At 40.6% G+C, this 22,144-nt stretch overlaps 2 protein-coding genes across 2 annotated transcripts in view; one reads left to right on the forward strand and one right to left on the reverse strand.

Annotated features, from left to right (window-relative positions):
• CDHR4 (cadherin related family member 4) overlaps positions 1–22,144 on the forward strand; it is an 83,395-nt gene that overhangs the window by 14,589 nt on the left and 46,662 nt on the right. The window lies entirely within an intron of this gene.
• LOC142100219 (toll-like receptor 7) lies at positions 577–13,526 on the reverse strand. The gene is made up of 2 exons (XM_075184148.1): positions 13,410–13,526; positions 577–4,478 (listed from the first exon to the last, which is right to left on the reverse strand). Exons 1-2 carry the CDS (start codon positions 13,410–13,412, stop codon positions 1,413–1,415), a joined length of 3,069 nt encoding a protein of 1,022 aa, XP_075040249.1. The 5' UTR covers positions 13,413–13,526; the 3' UTR covers positions 577–1,412.

Genomic DNA, 22,144 nt, shown 5'->3' on the forward strand with positions numbered 1-22,144 from the left:
AATAGAGTAGAGGGAGCAGGCTAGACAATTTTGATTGTGCCTTTACTCCACAGCGCCCTCTATACCCCAAGGTGAGCAGTGTCCCCTAACTGGGTTAAGTGAAAGAGATTTTACGGTAAGTACAAAAATCACATTTTTGCTATTATATGCCTTCACCCTTTAAATTTTAAGTTTTTATCTTGGCTCCAAGAAGCGACATATGCATGTTCTGCACATAAAGGGGCACTTACTGCAATGTGTTTTTTGTTTTTTTGCTTTGTGAATGATATTATATGTGAAAATAATGTCTGCTTCTGTGAGTTTGTTTTATAAACAGCCGGCAGCCATGGTTATTCTGGTCCCTCCCCATCTGCCCTTTCCATCCACCTAACAAAATCATTCTACCTGCAGCTGGGAAGGGAAGTGGCGTGACTTTAATCTTTAAAACCTATTATTTTTGTCTGCATGTCATTTTGCGGTTTGTGTCTTGGTGTATTGTTTGTTTTTGTTTTTTTGTTCAGCTTGATGTCCATGAGATTATACTTAATAGAAAGTAACTGAAATAAATACACTTACACAATTTTCATGAAATACGGTGTAATTTTTACTCTTGGGACCATCCATCTGGTACAACTCCAAGGCTTTAAGGTGGATCTGTTTTCCAGAGAATTACAATAGCCTTTTAAATAAGGCTTTTTCTTTTAAAGAGTACCACCTTATGGCCATGTAATTATTATGGTGGTCTAGTAAGTCAAAGCATGCATGCAGACGTGGACATAGGTGTAGAACAAATCATGTAGCTTTGCTGGAAAGGTAAATAAAGTGCACTGATCTGAGGTGTTGACTGTCGGAAATGCTTTTTGCCAATGTATAGGGATAAGTGGAAGAGGGTGGGGGTGGGGGTAGGGTAGGACAAAATGAATAGAAAATAAAAATAAAACAAGATAAGTGGAAGATGCAAAAATAGATAAAGAAAAGGTAATAGATAAAAATACACATTCTCTTTATGATATCGCAAGTTTTAGTAGAATGTTTACAGTGCTTTGTGTAAAGATGGTTGTACACAGTCAGTAGTGAGCCAGCAGTGAGTCAAGAAGAAGATGATCTTACCCTATGTCCTTTCCCTATAGGCTTTTCTTCATTGATGAATCTGCTTCAATTCTTTGGTAGTCCCCTTTAGCTCATTTGAGCAGGTTGTTCCACTGAGATACTGTTTGTTAGTGGGGAATGCAAATGGACCACATAAGCATTTCCTGTATATGGTTGCTGACAGTAACAGTCCTGTTATAGGGCGAAACAGGCTAGATTAAGCTTGCCCCACATTCTAGGATCTGCATTTTGCTCTTCCACAAGCCACCATATACAGGAAACGTTTATGCTTACAGCAGGTTCTTCAAAAGTACAGAAACCACTGGCTAGTGATCCAACTGTTTTCAGAGGCGATGGTCATAGTAACGGTAGCTGTCTTTTCTCAGAAGCACTCTGAGGCTGTGCCAGAAGTGGGCATGTGCCCTGGGGTTCCTCGGCCAGTTCAGGAAACTGTTTGGGCAGAGCCTTCTCCTTGTCAGTAAGTATCTGGACATTTTCATGTCGTCATCAAGAATCACTAGAACCACCACATCCTTCTTCTCATCCAGTAGCCTTTGATGGGACATTAAGAAGGCATGACGCAGGAGACCAGTGTTAAATCCTTCATGGGTAAGGATTAAAACGGTCTTCTTGCTCCTGTAGATGGCTTCATACAAGTTCTCAATACTCGGTTTCCCAACCATCCAGTCCCTTTCTTCCAGGCATAAATTAAACATGCCTCTTTCAGGTCCTTCCAGACACACCAAAAACTCATTGTAGACCCAATCTGTCACAGCCTTGTTATTTGTATCGAAAGCTATATAGGCATCATACTCCTCTGTTTCTACAGGTAACTTTGAATAACGTGCGATAGATGCCTTTATTACTTGGATAGTGTACCACAAATCCCATGAGAAGATCTTCCAAACAGTAGAAGTGACCATCCAGGTGATCACCAGCAGATATGAGCAGATAAAGCACATACGACCATACAAGTCTTGACATGATTCTGGATTCATAGAGAGGAGTGACTTCCACCTCATAGTGTCTGGTGAGTCACAGATCATTTCTTTAGAGAGATGTTTCACCGTTACCTTCGTGTCCATCAAGAACTGAATGAACCAGTTAATGTGGCAGGTACATTTAAAAGGGTTTCGACTCACATCAAGGATATCTAAATGTTGGAGGAGCTGCTTGGGAAAACTATTAACATGAATGTTTTGAATTTGGTTGTTACTCAGGTATAGCTTCTTCAACTCCGTATATGAATTAAAAAACTCTTTGTTTAGAGAACTTATCTTATTGGATCTGAGATTTAAGAAGACAAGCTTGCTTCTGATGCTGGTTATGCTGCTGTTTAATGAGGTTAATTCATTAGAACTGAGGTCCAAGTGAGTTAGATTGCCAAGGTGGACAATATTGTCCCAATGAAATGAATACAGATTGTTAGAAGAAATGCTGAGATATTCAAGTGACAAAGGTAAATTTTCTAAAACTGGAATCGGGATGACAATCAGTTGATTAGCACTAATGTCCAATACTTTTAGGCGTGTAAGGTTTGTGAACATGGTGGTATAAGTCTCTTTACCGTATTGCCACAAATTCACTAATTCATTTTTTCTGAAAAAGAGCTTCTCCAATGAAGGGTTCTTCAATTCTTTTGTTATGCGCAAACCAATCAAATTGTTGTTCAGATTTAATTCTATCAAAGAAGTGAGGTTTTCCAGGAAGTTAAGTCTGTGGTTTACGCCTCTCATCATGAACTGATACTCATTGTTAGCCAGATTTAAAACTTTAAGTTTTGGAATTTCACTTAAAGCTGCATAGTAATACAAGTCAAATCTGTTATGCGAGAGATCCAAGTGGCGTAGTGACTTCAAGTGGCCAAACTGAGAACCGTTTAAGCGTTGATTGATGTAGTTATAGCTCATGTTTAGACATTCAATATCTTCCATGCCCCAAAAGTCATCTGAGCGCAAACTCATTAAGTTGTTAAAGGATATATCAAGTGACCGCTGATATTGCCAACACTCTGCATACTCCACATCGGCATCCTCAATATGTTTATTATTGGGGTTTACAGATTCTCTCCAGCCTGGAACTGCATCTTCGTGTCGATTTAGAAGAGGTTCAGTGATTTCTGTTGTTCCCCTTTCTGCTTTACAATTTGATTCAAAAGATATTAGATTTTCCGCCAAGCTTACAGTGCGTAGGTTCTTATTTAGTAAAAGCAAACTTAAGTTTGCCTGGAGTATAAAGTTTGTTCTGAGGTTAATTACAGCAAGGTTTGGCAGACTGAGCAAGGGCTTAATACCATCAAAGTCTAGAATATCGACAAAGTATCCAACTAGGGATATCTTGTAGAGAGACGTCATTGCGACTGCGCTGGAATTTATAATCAGTTTCTTATACATTTTAAGTGGCTGAAAATTGAAATCCAACTCCAGGGTTTGTATGTTTTTTAATTGTGAGAAAAAGGTTTCTCTTTCAAAATTTAGTAAGTTGTCGGACAAAATCAAATCTTTTAAATTATGCAGTCTGCTAAACAGGGAGCTGTCTATGGTGGGGATTGAGTTACCCCTGAGATTGAGGTAGGTGAGCTTGCTGAGACAATCAAATACTCCTGTTTTAAGCTGCAAGGCACTGTTATTTTGACATGGGAAGCAAGGCTGAGCTGCGTGGTCACACCGCTGACAATTCCATTGCATGTCCAGTCTCTTCAGGTTGGGTAGGGGACATAAATCCTCCTTGTCTATCTTCCAAATCTTGTTCTCGGCCAATTCAAGGTCAACAAGAGAAGATGGAAGGTTCCTGGGGAAAGAACTTATATTATTAAAGGACAGCACCAATGTTTTTAAGGATGTGATGTTTCTGAGAACATGTTCTGAGATGTTGAACTCTGCGTTGCATTTATTACGGTAATAGCAATTCCAACCAATCAGCAAAGATGTCAATTCCATTAATCCAGAGAGAGCCGTCTCTGACAATGTGAAAATATGGTTGAGGTTAAGATTTAAAAATGTTATATTTCCAGGGAGCGGAGGGACAGTGGTCAAACTGTTCCCGCTAAGATCCAGGTTATGCAGATGTTTCAAACTCGCTAAAGCATCCAGCTCAATGGTCACAGAGCAATGTTCCTTGTCCGGTCTCAAGTTATCGGGCTGGCAGTTATTACTCATATTCAGAGTCTCCAGGTTTGGGACACCAGAGAAGGATCTGTTTGTGAGATGTGAGATATGATTGCGTGACAGATCAAGGGCAATGACTCCTTCTGAGGAGATGTACGGGACGTATTTCAGTTGACGGCTTCTGCAGTTTACGACTGTAGCGTTTTTTTCGTCATCACATGGCAGAAAGCGTGGAAAGATGCTTAGACACATGGATACACCAAAGATCATGATCACAGCAAATTCTGGAAGCCACCTTTGTACCTTTATAAAAAGAAAAGAAAGCGGTTACATATCTACAAGTTTCTCAAGTTTAACATGTTTCATTTCTTGCTGTGTTGAATCAGTGTTTGTGTCTAGTTTAACCTCAGCGGAAGAAGAAGGTTTTCCAGCAGCCCCAATGCTGGGGTTCAGTAGATGGCAGCTCCTGACGTTTGTTCAAGCTGCAGTTTTAGGTTAAGGGATAGGAACTGCGATCAAGTCTGCAAATAATTGTTGCAGTGTTTAATAAAGTATAAGATTTAAGACCATCAGCCACACGCCTTGTTTAAATGGCAAGATTACAAATAACAGTCTACTCCTCTATGTAATTAGGGGGGCACTTTTAAGAAGTGATTTGCAGAACTGAACTCCATTTAACTGTACATGTCCAAGTAATAAGGGGCCCAAACAAACCCTTTATTTGATTACATCCCTCTAAATAGTCCTGATTTTTTTGAGAGAACTTTGGAATCGGTTAGTTTTGAGGTCTTCATTTCACCCATACATGTCAGGTCCTCTTTAAGTGGTACTTGCCTCACCCCCCCCCCCCCCCCCCCAGCATTCCCAAATTGCATCTTTTAGGGCACACTCCCATCTTTTGAAACTCTACCCCTCAATCAAGTCCACTCTATTAATTATCAAGGGCATATTTCCCAATATTTATAATTTAGAAGTCTGGACATGCAGTGCTTACAAGAAAGGGGCGTACCACATCACATTGTGGGTGCCACATCCCCTGGGGACAGCCCATTGCTTTGGGAGTTCTGTCAGCCCCTTCCCTAACGATACCCCTTCAATGCTACGTGCACATGCCACTGGTACACGCTGCATTGAAGCTGCATCACTTAGTGGAACATATCTCCATCCTATCTCTGAATCGAAACAGATATTCAGGATAGCGTGGCCATCCCCTTGAATCGGGGCTACTGGGAGTTATGCCAATGGCGTATCCATTTTTCATAGAAATCGGGCACAGATTTGTGGAAAATGCATTGTTTGCTAAGCCTTGTATTTTAAGCTGCTGGGTGTTCATTTGCATGAGGGAGAAAGAGCAAGTGTGAGGGGCGTGTTAATGGGAGGATGGATCCCATTGTGCTGCAATTGTCTAAACGAGCAGAAAAGGAACAGCACAGGGAATAGACCAGCTCGTTATGTATTAATAAAAATACATTTATAATATCCGTGTAAAATGTATAAATATACAATATTTAATCAACACACATCTAAAAACAACATTATCACCAGAAGCTACTCAAATGCATTAAAATATTTGATGTTTCCTTTTTATATATACCAAGATGATCAAATCCAGATCACAAAATAAATTGAAAAGGTCAATGCAATATGCAAACTCAGACGGCATACATAAAAATTATAAACAAAGGGTAACAGACCTGTATACACCAGAAAATTATAGACCTGTGTATTATACACTGTTGGTTTTGTACTGACAAGAGTCTTCATGTAAAGCACAAAACATGTTCATTCCAGATGCCGAAACGCTTTGACACTTATTAGCAAATAGTTGTTATGGCATGGGCTGGCTTGGGAGTACAGGGGTGTACTCCCAATCAGTATTAGCACTGGCTTAGCAAGGTGTGGAGTCTAACAGCCTCCCTGGTTTTCACCAAGAACCCCTGCAAGTCGGGATGGACTTATCTGCCGAGAGACCGCAGGTCGGGGCCTTTGGTTCAGACCACTGATGTAAGAGACTGGTCGGAGGGAACGGCTACAGGAGACCAAATGAATAAAGAAGTAGTACCTGCGATTAGCTTAGGAGAGATGTGCTGAATCCAACTGGCCTGGGGTCAGGTACATGAGTCATATGGCAGCGGTACTCAGGGACATTCCAGAGGAGTAGTCAAATAGCAAGCCGAGGTCTGGCACACTAAATCAGTTGACAGCAGTACACAAGCTGAAATCACAGGGAGAAACATACCAAGGCATAGAGGAGTCAGACGCTGGGTAACCTGTTGCTCTGACACCATGCAAGTGTCGGAGCCTTAAATAGGAAGGGGAAGTTTGAATACCCTGCTGAAGGTCACATGAACGCCAGTACCGATACCCGGAAGTCCCGCACGGCTGTCAGAAAGGAGTAGGACATGGATCGGGTAAGTTTCTTTACAGTACCTCCGCCCCTTAAGTGTGGCTTCTGGACACTCTAAAGGTTTTTTTTTTAGAAATTTCTTGTGGAAATGTTTTAGAAGGTTAGGTGCGTGAAGGTTTTGGGCAGGAATCCATGGATGTTCTTCAGGACCATAGCCTTTCCAATCAACCAAGAACTGAAATGTCCTCCTGGAGATACGCGATTCGAGAATTTCCTTAACCTTAAATTCTTGATTATGTGCTGAGACTGCAGGGGGTTTTCCCGTAAAGGAGGAACATTTATTAATTGCCAAAGTTTTTAACAAAGAAACATGAAAGACATTAGGAATTCTTTAGGTGGGAGGAAGCTCCAACCTTTAGCCCACGAGGTTAATGACTTCAAGGATTTTGAAGTGGCCAATGAAACGTGGAGAAAAATTCGTAGAGGGTACTTGCAGCCGGAGATTCCATGTAGACAGCCAAACCTTATCTCCAGGAACCAGTAAAGGTGCATTACGTCTTCTCTTGTCAAAGGATTTCTTGCTAGCACGAGGGGTATGAGTCAGACTTAGGTTGATTCGAGACCATTGGGAAGAAAAATCTTGAAATAGAAGATCAACTGTTGGAATTTAGGAGGATGAAAGATCAGAAAACGGGAAGTCTGGGATGAAATCCTTGGAGAGCATAAAAAGGAGATACAGAGGTGGACTCATGGCATAGTTGTTGTGGGCAAACTTAGCCCATGGCAACAAGTCAACCCGATTATCGTCGGCAGAGGAGATATAACATCTAAGGAATTTTTCCAACTCCTGATTAGTTCTCTCCGTGAGGCCGTTAGTCTGGGGATGATACGCGGAGAAAACCTTAATTTGATTCCACAGACATGGCAGAAGGCCCTCCAGAACTTAGCCACAAACTGAGTGCCACGGTTAGAAATGATCTCATCACGGCATTAGTGTAATCGAAAGATCTCCTTTATAAAGAGTTGAGCCAAGGTGAAAGCGGATGGTGGCCCTTTCAAAGGTACGAAAGTGGCAGCTCTTGAAAAGCGATCCGTGATTACCCAGACCAAGGAGTAACCTTTGGATAGCGGAAGGTCAGTGATAAAGTCCCTTGACCAAGGGTCGGTCTGGAATGGGGGAGAGGATGCAGGAGATTATATGGGTTTTGTCTGGAAACTTTATTCTGGGCACAGGTTGAGCAAGAAGAAACATATTCTTGAACATCAGAAGACAGGGATGGCCACCAGTAGCTGCGAAAAACTAATTATTTGGTCTTCTTGATACCAGCATGGCCTGCAAAACAAGATCCATGACCCATTTAAGGAGTTTATCTAGTAAAGGGTATTTTCAGTTGTGTGGGACTTGCTACAATACCTTCAGGATCTATGAAAGGTTTCTTTTTGTCCTGTTCCTCTAGGTCGGCAGAATCAAATGAACGGGAGACAGTGTCAGCTTTCCTATTTTTTGATCCTGGTCTAAAGGTAATGCACAGATTAAAACAAGAGAAGAATAATGCCCATCTAGCTTGTCGGGTATTCAAGTGGGTAGATGTTTGTACATATAAAAGGTTTTTATGGTCTGTATAAATAGTCACCGGAAAAGAAGCGCCTTCCAGCAGATGTCTCAACTCTTCCAAGTCTAGTTTTATGGCAAGTAATTCCCGATCACTGATACCATAGTTCCTTTTAGCAGAGGATAATTTTTGGGAAAAGAATGAACAGGGGTATATTTTCCCAGTAGAGGACCTTTGAGATAGAAATGCCCCTACTCCAATGAAGGATGCATCTATTTCAAGAAGAAAAGGACGGTTGGTGTCGGGCTGTTGCAACACAGGGGCAGAAGTGAAGACCTTCTTGAATAAATTGAAGGCTGTTACTGCCTCAGACGACCAATTTTTAGGATTAGCAGATTTTTTAGTCAAGGTTGTAATAGGGGCGACAAGAGAAGATTAATCCCTGAATTGGTGATAATAATTAGCGAATCCTAGAAACCGCAGGGTAGCCTTGAGGCCGACAGGCTGAGGCCAATGTAGAATAGCCTTGAGTTTTTTGGGTTCCATTCGGAGTCCGGAGCTGGAGATCACATATCCAAGGAAGGGGAGTTGTTCCTTCTCAAAGGCACATTTTTCTAACTTACAAAATAGTTGATACTGCTGAAGCCGATTGAGAACGGCAGCCAAATATTCACAGTGAGATCTTAGATCAACAGAGTAGATGAGAATATCGTCCAAATATATGACCACTGACCGGTAGAGAAAATCCCAAAAGATCTCGTTCATGAAATGTTGGAAAACAGTGGGGGCATTGCGCAGCCCGGAGGGAATAACCGTATACTCAAAGTGGCCATCGTGAGTGTTAAAGGCTGTTTTCCATTCATCACCCTTCTTGATCCGAATCAAATTATAAGCGCCTTTAAGATCTAACTTAGTGAAAATGGAAGCTCCTTTTATTCTGTTGAAGAGTTCTGAGTTCAGGGGCAATGGATACCTGTTTTTGTCAGTGATGGAATTGAGACCCCTGTAATCAATGCAAGGGGGAAGACCTCCATCTTTTTTTTTTTTGACAAAAAAAGAACCCTGCTTCACCAGGGGAGGTAGACTTTCGTATAAACCCCCTCTTTAGGTTGTTCTTAATGTATGAAGACATAGCCTGTGTTTCAGGTAAAGAGAGAGGATAGACACAACCTCGCAGGGGGAATTTATCAGGTAGTAATTCTATGGCACAATCCCAAGCCCGATGAGGGAGTAATTTGGAGGTCTCTCATTCACAAAAGACATCCGAGAATGCAGCATAGTGAGCTGGTAGATCCAAGGGAATAGAAGAAGTTGGGAAAGATTCCTTCTTACAAATCACCCTTAGGAGACATCGGGAGTGACAGGTGGGCCCCCAGGCTTGCACTTAAGCGTTTTGACAATCCAGTCTTGGGGAAGGAAGTTGAAGCCAAAGAAGGCCCAATACTAGTGTATTAATGGCCTTAGAGATTTCCAGAAAGGAGATGGTCTCGGTGTGCAGCGCACCCACCTGAAGAGAGAGGAATGGTGTGATGTGTAACCGAGCCCTCGACAATCAGACTACCATCAATAGCAGTGATAGCTATGGGATGAGTAAGAAGTTGCATGGGTACGGACAATTTATCGGGGGACATAAAATTTCCAGCTGCATCTCAGTTGATTAGTGCGTGTAGCAACACCTGATGGCCTGCATATCGAAGAAGGAAAAGTTTGAGTTGTGTGGAGAGATCTCTGATGTACCTAACCTGGCCTGTCAGCATCTGGTTAGGCCCTTTTGTTTCCCGGGCGCTTAGAACAATTGCTTAAGAGATGTCCAAATTCACCACAATACAAGCAGAGATTATTCTTAAAGTGTCTCTCCCTCTGATGGTGAGAGACGTGCTTGGCCTAATTGCATGGGTTTCCTCAGCAGGAACAACAGGATTCTAGAACCTGGGAGCCAATTGAGGTGTAGAGCGACGGGAATGTCCTCTCTCCTGATTTCTTTCCCTGAAACGGATATCAATTTGGTTGCAAAGAGAGATAAGAGCGTCAAGAGAAGAAGTTTGTTCCTGACCAGCTACCTCATCCTTTATCCGATAGGATAACCCCTGCTTGATGGTTGCTACCAGGGCGTCATTGTTCCATCGTAGCTCAGAAGCCAGAGTTCGGAACTGAATGGTCGTATTGACCCAGAGGAAGTGTGCCGTAAGTGAAGTAAATCAGAGGCTGCACTGGAGACCCTACCCGGTTCATTGAAAAATTTCTTGAACATTTCCAGGAATGAGGTGTAGTTATGTGGGAGAGGATCATTGCGCTCCCACAATGGAGAGGTCCATTGAAAGGCTTGTCCGGATGTAGAGAAATGATATATGCAACTTTCGTCTTTTCAGTAGGAAAGTTTCCTGGCTGCAATTCAAACTGTATGGCACACTGATTTAAAAAGCCCCGACAGGACTTAGGATCACCATTAAACTTCAGAGGGTTAGGAATTCGGAGTTGTGATGCAGAGTATTGTGTTACTGCAAGGCTAAGCGCCGGAGAAGCGGGAGCTGGATGGTTAACTTGGGTAGCCAAGGTGTTTTGTTATGTATCAAGGCGTGAAGAGAGACCTCTCAGATATTGCAGGAGTTGGGCCTGATTTTTCTCTTGTATCTCCACATGTCCCACCAGTTGTTCCAGAGGGTCTCGCAGAGATGGATTGCCAGTTTCCCCCATAACTTTTTGTCACAGCAAACTGTTATGCACAGGTGTGTACTCCCAATCAGTATTAGCACTAGCTTAGCATGGCGCGGAGTCTAACGACGTCCCTGGTTTTCACCAAGAACCACAACAAGGCGGATTGGACTTTGCGGCCGGGAGACCGCAGGTCGCGATCCTTGGTTCTGCCCACTGATGTAAGAGATAGGTAGGAGGGAACGGCTACAGTAGACTAAATGAATAAAGAAGTAGTACCTGCGACAAGCTTAGGAGAGATATGCTGAATCAGACTGGCCAGGGTCAGGTTCACGAGTCAGATAGCAGCGGTGCACAGGAACAATCTGGAGAAGTAGTCAGAGAGCAAGCAGAGGTCTGGTACACTAAATCAGATGACAGCAGTATACAAGCTGAAATCACAGGGAAATACATACCAAGGCACAGAGGAGTCAGATGCTGGGTAACCTGTTGCTCAGAGCGTTCCTTAAATAGAAAGGGGAAGTTTGAATTCCCCCCTGCAGGTCACATGATCGCCAGCGCTGATGCCCGGAAGTCCCGCACGGCTGTCAGAACGGAGCAGGAGCATGGATCGGGTAAGTTTCTTTATACTGGCGCCAGATTCGGAGTGTTGATCAGAAAGGGAAAGGACCGTCTCCAACTATTTGCTAGTAACTATATATGATCTCCACGTCTCAGGCATGTACTGGGGATGGGTCATTGATTGCTATTGACTTGTCCCTCCCAGCATCACAGCCACCTGTCTGCCTGAATGTGACAAGCTGCAGAGAGCAACTCCAATCAAGCAGAGTCCCTGCCTGCCTCTGAGGTCACTGAGGAAGGGAGACTGACAGGAAGCTGACCATATGGTAGAACCTAGAGAAAGGAGGGACAGCGCAAGGCACTAGCATCTGATAAGCCATCTACCAGTGTGAGGGATTACATTTTATAGACTGCAATTCCTACAAGGAAGCTGTGGAGTAGTTGGGGTGACTTTTTAGAAAGCGCTTATGGTCAAAGAAAATTATGTAAAGCAACAAACTAACATATTTTAATGTGCAATTGAGTTTCACTTAAGATTTAATTATTCACATTTATTTTGATTGGAAGAGGTAAGTTTGGGCTATGGCGTGCTGCCGTGTTGTGGGTGGAGAATAAGAGTATTATAGCGGCAACTTAATGTGCCTGTGTCTCTTAATCTTACTATGTTATCCCGATCTTAACCTTCATATAGTCCTAACTTTATCCCACTTCATAAATACCTACTACCCAATACTTCTGGTCATGTACACAGTGTGTGTGTGTGTGTGTGTGTGTGTGTGTACATTGTGTATACAGACCGCTTACAATCTCTGTAATTCAGCACAATTCACCAGCTGGTCAGTGTACTTGGTATAAACCTCATGTCTAAGTGACATTTTTGTTTTCTGCTGCTTTGAAGCACAAATACCTCCAGAAATAACAATATGCCCCAACACACCTGAGTCTATGGTGTTGTACACACTATTCACTAGCTGCCTGGACTGTATTTTGCTCGTCCTATTCATTTCAATCTGATGGAAATGGACAAAGCAGAAACAATAGATTCAAATATTTGGGATTTTATCATTCTGCGTCATATCTCTGTGATCATTCCTTCATATTGTGATTAATCTCTACAGCAGAGAGCGGTGTGTTTACCATTCATGTGTCTCTCTGTTAGGTTTCAGCTATTAATGATGCTTTCCCGAGTCCATCTGTGCACAGAGCAGATAAGTCCTGACGGTTTTTGTGTCTGAGGTTACTTCCTCCAAACAGTGGTAATAGCCCAGCCTCTTTCTGCAGCCCCCACATTGTTTTCAGTTCCCCTCTTTCTCAAAACTCACAAAGCTTCTTCATTCACTTTGACTTAGTCCCGAATTTGAAGGGACTGTCCTGCTTGTCTGACCCTTAAAGGGTCCCCGTCTGTCCGAAATTGGTTTGGTGGATCTGGCTGTCATTTGGCAGGGGTGGCCAGGGCTTATTTTATACTGATTATTGCTGGGAGATCTGTATTTTGCCTACTTGCTTCTGGTCTGTGCCACATTGCTCCTGCCTGGTACTGCATACTGCTCACTACTATCTGCCCGCTGCCTGGGGCAAGCTTGTGAACAGCCATTGTGAAATCTGTCTTCGTACAAGATACCAAAGTGTTCTGTTGTCACAGTTACACAGGAGCAGCTCCTTCCTGTCTTATGCTAGTTTCTATCTGTAAATGACCCCCAGTCTATAGAAACAAAACCTGTGGTTTATTACTTTTAGGTTACTAACAGACCCAGCATGAAAACACTTTGTATCCACATAATGAGAAAATAACTGCATGCTTCTAGTGCAAAATGTATGTGACCACCAGCAGGATGAGCTCAGCCAGTATGCTGCCTTCTCCTCCCTGTACACTGCCATAATCATTTATATTATAAAATAAATACAGTACAACCAATAGAGACAATGCCAGTAAAAGACATAACGTTATAATACATCGGTAACACTCAGTCTAGATAGGGACAAGAGTCTCCTAACTATTCCTTTATGGCAGTTTGCATCGCAGACAGGAAACAGAACAGCGTGTGATACATTTACTGCAGTACAGACATCACAAAATTTATTCTGAGAGCATTAGTTTACTGAAGATTCAAGGACACTCACCATAGTGTAGCGATGAGTCTGCTGCTGGTCTGCATGAAGCTGAAACTGTCATTCTAGAGTTCTGCTTTTATTTCTATAAACTATACTATGTATAGTAAATCAGGAACTTTAACAACACTACACATTTGATTGGTTTTTCATCCACCTGTCACAATCCAGCTCTCATCTGAGCCTGCGTTACGTGTGTGTGTGTGTGTGTGTGTGTGTGTGTGTGTGTGTGTGTGTGAGACAACGGGTTAAAAACAACCACCTGCTCTGTTTAAAAATGCTACCACCAAAGTTATTTGTGAAGTGCTGACACTCTTACTAGGGAAGCCTCTATAAACTAATCTATCATCATCATCATCATTTATTTATATAGCGCCACTAATTCCACAGCGCTGTACAGAGAACCCATTCACATCAGTCCCTGCCCCATTGGAGCTTACAGTCTAAATTCCCTAATATAGACACACACAGACAGACACTAGGGTCAATTTTTCATAGCAGCCAATTAACCTACCAGTATGTTTTTGGAGTGTGGGAGAAAACCGGAGCACCCGGAGGAAACCCACGCAAACACAGGGAGAACATACAAACTCCACACAGATAAGGCCATGGTCGGGAATTGAACTCATGACCCCAGCGCTGTGAGGCAGAAGTGCTAACCACTAGGCCACCAGAGTGATCATAAACTAAATCATCTCCTCTGTTTCAACTATATAGCGTTCTAACACCAAGCGAAGTCTGATATGTGAATTCGTAAGAACACAGAGACCTGAACTTATTAAGTGTCATTTTTTTATCTTGATAAAGTATTTTTATTGGTTTTAGAAACGCATAACAAAACAATATGTACATTTTGAATCTAACTAATTAAACATTGTGTATCTGATTAAGACATACTCAGGCCGTGATAACTTGTTTATACAATAGGACATAAAAGCTATAAGCAAACAAAAGTCACTTTTTTTTTTAAAGATAAAATTCCATATATGTATATATATGTGTAAATTCAATAATTTTAAAAATGCATGAATACGTACATCAGGCTCTCTTTTTTAGACACAGAAATGATGATCCTTCTCTTATTACAAGATGTAGGCATGAAGGAAAAATGTGTCTGTTCTGAGGAGTAGTTCACACAGCCTCCTCTAAAAAACCGACTCACAACACAGATACCGATACATAGTGTAGTACATAAATGTGAATCAGGGATGAAATGTTCAAATATATGGATCTGGTCCTTTTCCCTGTGAAAAATATGTAGTTACAACTTCACCCATGATTATCAACACTTCAACCCACCAGGGTGTATTCTTACAAGATTCCAGATTGTTTTAAGCCTTCAATCATCTCCGTTTTACTGGGTGTATTTTCATAAAATGTCAATGTCTCCAAGATGCCAGGACCCATAAAACAGTAATGGACAATATCTAGTGCATTACCTCTTTAATAAAATAAAATAAAACAATACAAATAGCATAAATTTATAGGTGGACTCGTACCAAACATATCTATGCAAACAGCATGTAGTGATTGATAGACAGGTGATCACATTGTCTGTCTCTCCAGCTCCTCAATGCTAAGATAAGGTGAACACCAACGTGTTTTGACTTTGAGTTCAAGTCTTTATCAAGGCTAATGTTTAAATAATATTGGCAGATATTTATAGTTCCCTCTGGTCCTAATTTCCGCCCATCTCTCTATCTTATGTGAACCTGAGGAATTCATGTCCGCGTTCCAGGAGAGTAACGTGACTTAACCCACAAGTTTCATTGGTCTTGCTCCCCAAACGAGGCTTGGCTATCTTTGGAACACAACGCTTTCGTCTAACGCTGATATCACATGCATATATAGACAGATAACGGATCCATATCCCACAGTCCTCTATTTGCATTAAAACAATCTGATACTAGTTCCCAAGCACCTCAGAAAAACAGATTCATATCAACTGTACATTCAATAATATGCTCAAATACATAGTAGTATAGAAGCGTAGTTACACAAAATCACATTTGTCATATATACATTGAAAGAATTTTACAGTCAGATGTGTACATTACATACTAAATAATACAGTTAAATCCTCTTAGATTGGTATGTGCGTGAAACCACCTTTTTCTAACTTACAAGGGATCAACATATTGTATGTGACACTACATTTAACTTATGGAGTGGTCCAACAAGAACCATTTTATCTTAAAATTCACATTGATTCCTTGGGGAACTAAAGTCTTTAATATGAACAACCACCTCATCTCTGAGTTGATAGGGAACCTATCATATCGCTATTTTTCCAATTATCTTCTATTGTTTGTATTCCCCAAAAATGTTGAATATGTTCAACTTTACAAGAGTGGCGGGTTTTAAAATGGTTAGATAGTGAATGCGTTTCAAGACCCCTTTGAATGTTATAAATATATTCATGAAATCTAAATTTCAAAGGACGTGTCGTTCTACCCACATACAATTTGTTACAGCTGCACTCTACCACAACTACCACATTGCTCATATTGCACGTAATAAATTGATCAATCTTCAAGGTCTGTCCATTTATGGACAATTCAATAGTTTTGCTATTCTTAGATTTAACTGTCTTACAGACCATACAGCCCCCACATCTGTGAAATCCAACTGTCCTAACAGATTTTGTCACCTCCTCAGGTAAGTGGCTCCTTACCAATTTGTCTTTTAGGTTGGGAGCTTCTTCTATAGATAAAAATCGTTTTTTTCTGGAATCAAATTCCCTAGCAGGCTGTCCTTTTTCAGAATATCCCAATATTTGCTGAAAATGTGTTCAACCTGTCTGAAATCCTTATTGTATTGGGAAATAAAGGCCGAATAATATCTGTTTTACCTTTTAGAAGTAGAGCTTACTTTAGGGGCAAAAAGGTCCTCCCTATTAATCGACATAATTTCGCTCTCGGCCCTCTCTAAAAGTTCTGGTTTAAAACCCTTGGTGGTGAAAGCTCTTTTCATGTTAGTCACTTGCTCTGTACAATTGCGTCTAACTCTTTTCATTTGCCCAAACAGTATATTGTTGAGCCAAGCATGATAGTGATTGCTGTCATAATTAATATAGCTAATGGTGTCTGTGTTGTTTTTTTTTTAAGTTTTGGTTGTAGACCGATTTTATTGAATGTTATATCTGAAAAATTCACACTTATAAGTTATCTCCACTCAAACGTGAGTTCTATATGTGAAGTGTTTGAATTTAAATGATTACAGAATTTAGATAATTCTTCCTCAGGTACTCTCCAAATAAAAAAGATGTTGTCTATGTATTGGTACCAGGCAACCAGGCTTGCCCTGAACTCATGCCCTGCCCACACCCATGATTCTTCCCAGTGGGCCGTAAAAGATTGGCATAGCTTGGGGCGTACCTGGTGCCCATAGCTGTACCGATACACTGTAGGTAGAAGCAACCCTGAAAACTGAAATAATTATGGGAGAAAATTAACTGAATACTCTCTAGAATAAATGCCCCCAATCCTTCTGAATAAGTAGTGGTAGTAAAACTCAAATTAATGGCTTCTAAACCCAAATCATATCACATTATAGTGTACATGGACTTACCGTCCGCCGTTACTAGTATTGAATTAGAATCCCACACTATAGTGGACAAATTCTTCAAAAAATTGTTGGTGTCCTGTAGTTAAGAGCTTGTATTTTGTGCTACAGGTTGTAAATGGTGGTCAATAACCTCCAACATATTGATAGTTTTAGACCCTGTGCCCGAAATGATGGTCTTCCGGGCGAGCTAGTCCTATCTTTATGTATTTTAGGTAATGTGTAAATCACTGGAATTCTTGGATGAGAGACAGCAATGTAATCAGCTGTATCCCTATCCAGGACACCCAGTCTCTCATATTTATCAATGAGAATTTTTAAATATCTAGCAATGCTCTCTGTAGGATCCTTTTTAACCTTTCTATATGTCCCTTCTGCATTCAGTTGGCCCACGATCTCTTGTATATATTTATCTGTATCCATTACCATCACACCACCACCTTTATCGGCGGGCTTGATAACAATCTGTTTGTCCTCCGTTAGAGACCTTAAGGTCTTCCTTTCTTTTGTGGTAAGGTTATGACAACTCTTTCTGGAATGTTTTTGATGGATTTTAATATTCATAATGTCTTCTGTAACCATTTTATTAATCGTGTTTTTAAAATTGCCTCTTATGTGAGTGGGAAAGATGGATGATCTATTTTTAAATTTCTGATTTCACAATGGTTTACTAGTCTCATTGGCATCTCCACTAGTGTCTTTAATCTGAAAAAAAATTATAGTAATTTTATGTATAAACTTTTGTATATCTACAAATGTGTCAAATCAAGTTTTTTTTTGTTTTTGTTTCTGGGTACAAATTTTAGACCCTTTTCTAAAAGGGACATTTCTCCTTGTGATAATGTCTTACATCTAAGTTTGAAGACTTTAAGTTGGTTTTCATCCTTGTCAGTGATAACCACTGTATCCATATTAGTGCATTGTTCTTTTTTATGTTTAGGTTGCTTTTTCCTATTATTCCTACCCGCTTCCAACCCCTTTTCCTTCTCTTATGATGTAAGCCAATTATCTCCATGTTCTCTTTCGTTTTGCCACATCTAAAAAAGACTTAGTCAAGGGTCCAGCCGTATTATCGACCCATTCCTCTAATACACCTAATCTATTTCTTAGAGGGATGTCAAAGCTCAATGAACGATCATTATTCTGACCCTTGTCTACATGATTTTGTTCCCAATTCTGCCCCCTATATCTCTTGCGTGGTGTAAATTCCTCTTTTGTGTTCCTAGATTCTTTCAATGTGGAGTTGTAATATGATGGCTTTATGTCCCCTGATCTATCCTGCCTGTTGGGTGTTTTATTGGTCTTATTTCCCTGCCTGTTGGGTGCATTCAGCACAGTGACATCATGGAAAAGGCTTCATATCAGCATTAAGTGTAGTTTAATATGAATATAAATATGGAATATAAATCCAAAATTTTTAAGATAAAATCAATTAACCAAATTACATAAAAAAATATATAATACAATAGTTTCTTGTAAAATAAAAAAGGAATAAAACAACAGAAATTATAACTTATGAATGATCAGTTTCTGCTTGCTGGGAGAAGCAGAAATAAGGGGACACTCTCCAATATGAAATTGACTTCCCAAAAGTGCCAACTATTTTATAGATACAGGATATTTTAAACATGTTGCAGGTACCCACAGACTCCCTTCCACTGTGATGTCAGACCTACATAGTCTGTGTAAATGCAAATTGGTTGTTTATGATCTCTGTGCAAATACCTTTCAAGGCAGGTTTTCTTTACATGGGCTTAACTTCTCACCAGAATATCCTACAAAGATGATTTTAGCTCCACACAGCAGGTCATAAGTTTCTATACAAACATGAGTCCTGCAAGTATGATGTTTAAAAAATATGATATGACAATTTCTTGTGTCCTTAATTCCCTTCGTTCACACTTATCCCAGCTGCTCTGCCCCCCTTTCCCCTCTGGTGAGGTGTTCAGAGATATCACAGAGGTTTTTGATGTTACCTTAAAGAGAGATTTCAAATACCTCAGCTTTTATGACCCATGCCATAAATTGGTACTGGGCACTCATCTGTAGCCACGTATCTGGGGCTCTCTTATCCCTAAATCCGTCATAGGGAGAACAGAAGAGTTTAGAAACAATCAAAGGGATAAATTAATGTAGATTCATTTTTCAGGCTTTAACCCATGGTTGAACACAGAATTCCACTGAGGCACATAAATATATTACTATGAATTCACAGACACATATTGGCCGTTTTATATGACTAGTAATTAGCTTGCATATTGCACCTCCCCATTCTAGAGGGTGGACATGAGAAGAAACACACCCATGTCCATGTGTACAATGTTAAAAGTAAGAACATAGTCCAGGCTGATTCACATACAAAATGTCATTGAAAGTGACTATCAGAAATGATGATATGGGGGAATGATTTTGCTGGTAGAACATCATGGTGATATGGGTGGATTTGAAGATGAAGGGACGTGAGGATGTTAATATGGCATAACAATGACACGTGGCATTAGGGTTTCATGGGCTATAGATCCCACAAAGTCCTAGTTATGCCCCTAAATACAGGTAAGGGTTAACACTCTCATCTAACCCATCCCAGCTGTCCTGATCTAAAATCTAAATTATTAGACTATGTGATTATATTCAATAAGGGGAAAAAATAAGATTTTATAGAATTTGTTTTATTTTTTTACTCGAAAATACCACTTACCATTTTTTTTATTTTATTTTGACCACATTTTCCCAGTTATATATTGTTTGCATATATTCTTTATTATTAGTGGAGATATACAATGAGGTAACTTTGACATCAGTTTTTTCTTTTCATAACAGGAATTTGAGCTAACAAACAAAGGGGGGAATGTAAAGGGAAATAAGGAAGGGGTAAAGGAAGAGAGGGGACTGAGGAACGGGGAGATCACGTGACCGGTGACCACATCTAAGGTAATGAAGTGTCTTACCAATACCGACGTTAAGGGTTGATGGTCTAAGAAATCAGTATGCCTTAAATGTTGATGAGTTCATCAACTCAACCACCAGATTCAAGTGGCGGAAAGCTAGGGATAACTATCAATCTCCGCCATGGTTCCATATACAAGTCTATGGGTCTGAGTCATTAAGAAGAGCAAAGCACAAAAAAGGAGTAACTTTGCACCTGGGCAAAACCATGTTGCATTGGAGGGGGAGGTAAATTTAAAATGTGGGGACAGATCTATAGTTGGTATAGGGCATGGCTAAAAAATAAAGCTATCAAGTATTTGTGTGCTACATGAAAATACAGCCAGTATTTAACTTATTTGCAAATAATAAACTAATGTGCACCCCTTGTATTGTAACATGGTTTGTCCAGGAGCAAGCTTTCTAATTTTTTTTGCTTTGCTCTCTTTAATGAAAGGGATCTCTAATGAACCGGGATCAGCGCTTTGCAGCATTATTTAGATGTTTCAGGTGAAATTTATTATAATTGTAAACAAGTATGTTGGGGAATGCTAGAAGCCAGGGCCAGCCAACATCTCTCCTCCAGTGCATTTCCACGTAATGATGTATCACAGCTCCAGCACAATGCAGGAGCATTAGGGGATAACTTCTGGGAATGGAGAAGTTTATAGTTGTCAGCCAGCTGGTGGTCATGGAACATGCACATTGCTTAACAAGGCTCTAGCAGCACCTTTAGAAGAGTCCAGCAGGGAGTCAAGAGCCTTATTAAGGTCTCTTCCTACAACCAGGGCCCAATTTTCCAATCGGCTGACTTGGCTGCAGCATAGGCTGTGAGCCTTTATTTGGGGGTTAGCAATATAGTGACGGGGAATTATAAGCTGAAATTATTTTTAATGAACATTTGCTCTTTCTCCAAAGTAATGAGAAAAGATTAAATAAATCTGTAGTAATGTTTCAATCTTTATGTATTCCCATGGGAAAGGCTTAAGACAAGGAGTCATCATTTGGTGGGCGCTTGATGAGTAGGAGAGACACAAATGGCGACAGGCGCATGCCTGACAGCCCCTTCCACCTTAATGCTTCACCCTCAGTAACACCTCTGTTCTGCTATACTATTCTGAATTTAATGAAAACAAAATGAGTTACAAAGTTTGCTGTGACCCATTTAAAAAGGCACATGGAGCTGATTTTTCGAAAACACATAAATGTAATTATTGGTGGGTAGGGGTGAAGGAAGACGGATTTTAACTTAAAGACAAGTTCATTTTTTACCTTTTGCCCTTAATGGAAGGCCTGGGGGCGCTACGAGTGTATTATCCTAGGGCAACCTGAATCAGGCCCTGCCCACAACCAAGATACTTTCCATATGTACCTCACTCTGGTCCAGCATACGGGATAAGTAGGATGGCTGACCCTAGTATGGGGCATAAAGACTAATGATTGTAAGCATTCTGGTTAAAACCTCCCCCTGCCGTCCTTCAGTTGGATGTCTATCACCAAATAGTTGGCATTTAGAGAATAATATTGCAACACATTTCAAGTTACTTTCCGACCTGTCATTGTAGAATGCTAGCGGAAAGGGGCCAATATACTTTAACTTATCAATCTTACAGGTCATCACAAAACAGTGGGAATCAGGTGCTCTCTTTTCCATATCCTGTGGCAGACTAGGCATCATAGTTTCCCAAAATTGCAGTTTCCAGACACTTGGAAAGGTAGAAGAAAGGAGGGTGGTAAAATTAACAAACACAACATGAGAATAAATTGTAAACCATAACAGTATTCTCACCATGAAGGAGCTGAGGTAAAACTCTCCGCTTCTAGGAACATGGTTGGTATAACAGTCACCATGTAAGAATATAAACTAGCGGATGGAGAAAATTGGGGTACAGGTGAAACCGAGACCTCCAATCATTATTATAGTAAACATTAGAATCACAAACATGAATTGAAATTACTAACACAGAAATTGTTCATGTAGACGTTATGGATATTGTACTGCACAGACTATGAAGGCCACACATATATTGAGTTCATGAGGTACCTTAGAGGTATCTGTGTTAAATTCTGATGCAGTGTAGCAGCAAATGCATTGGGCAATTTGTACCTAAAATAAAGCTCTATTTCTTGTGAAACTTAGAAAACCAAGAGGATGTAGTACACTGAAATCTTTAACTTCGCTACCTCAGGAAAGAATACTCCACCAAACTTTAAAATTAATTGAGCTCGAGGAGTTTTTTTTTTAGTATTAGGTAACA

Source organism: Mixophyes fleayi, chromosome 8 (assembly GCF_038048845.1).
Source record: "Mixophyes fleayi isolate aMixFle1 chromosome 8, aMixFle1.hap1, whole genome shotgun sequence".
Classification (NCBI taxonomy): Eukaryota; Metazoa; Chordata; class Amphibia; order Anura; family Limnodynastidae; genus Mixophyes; species Mixophyes fleayi.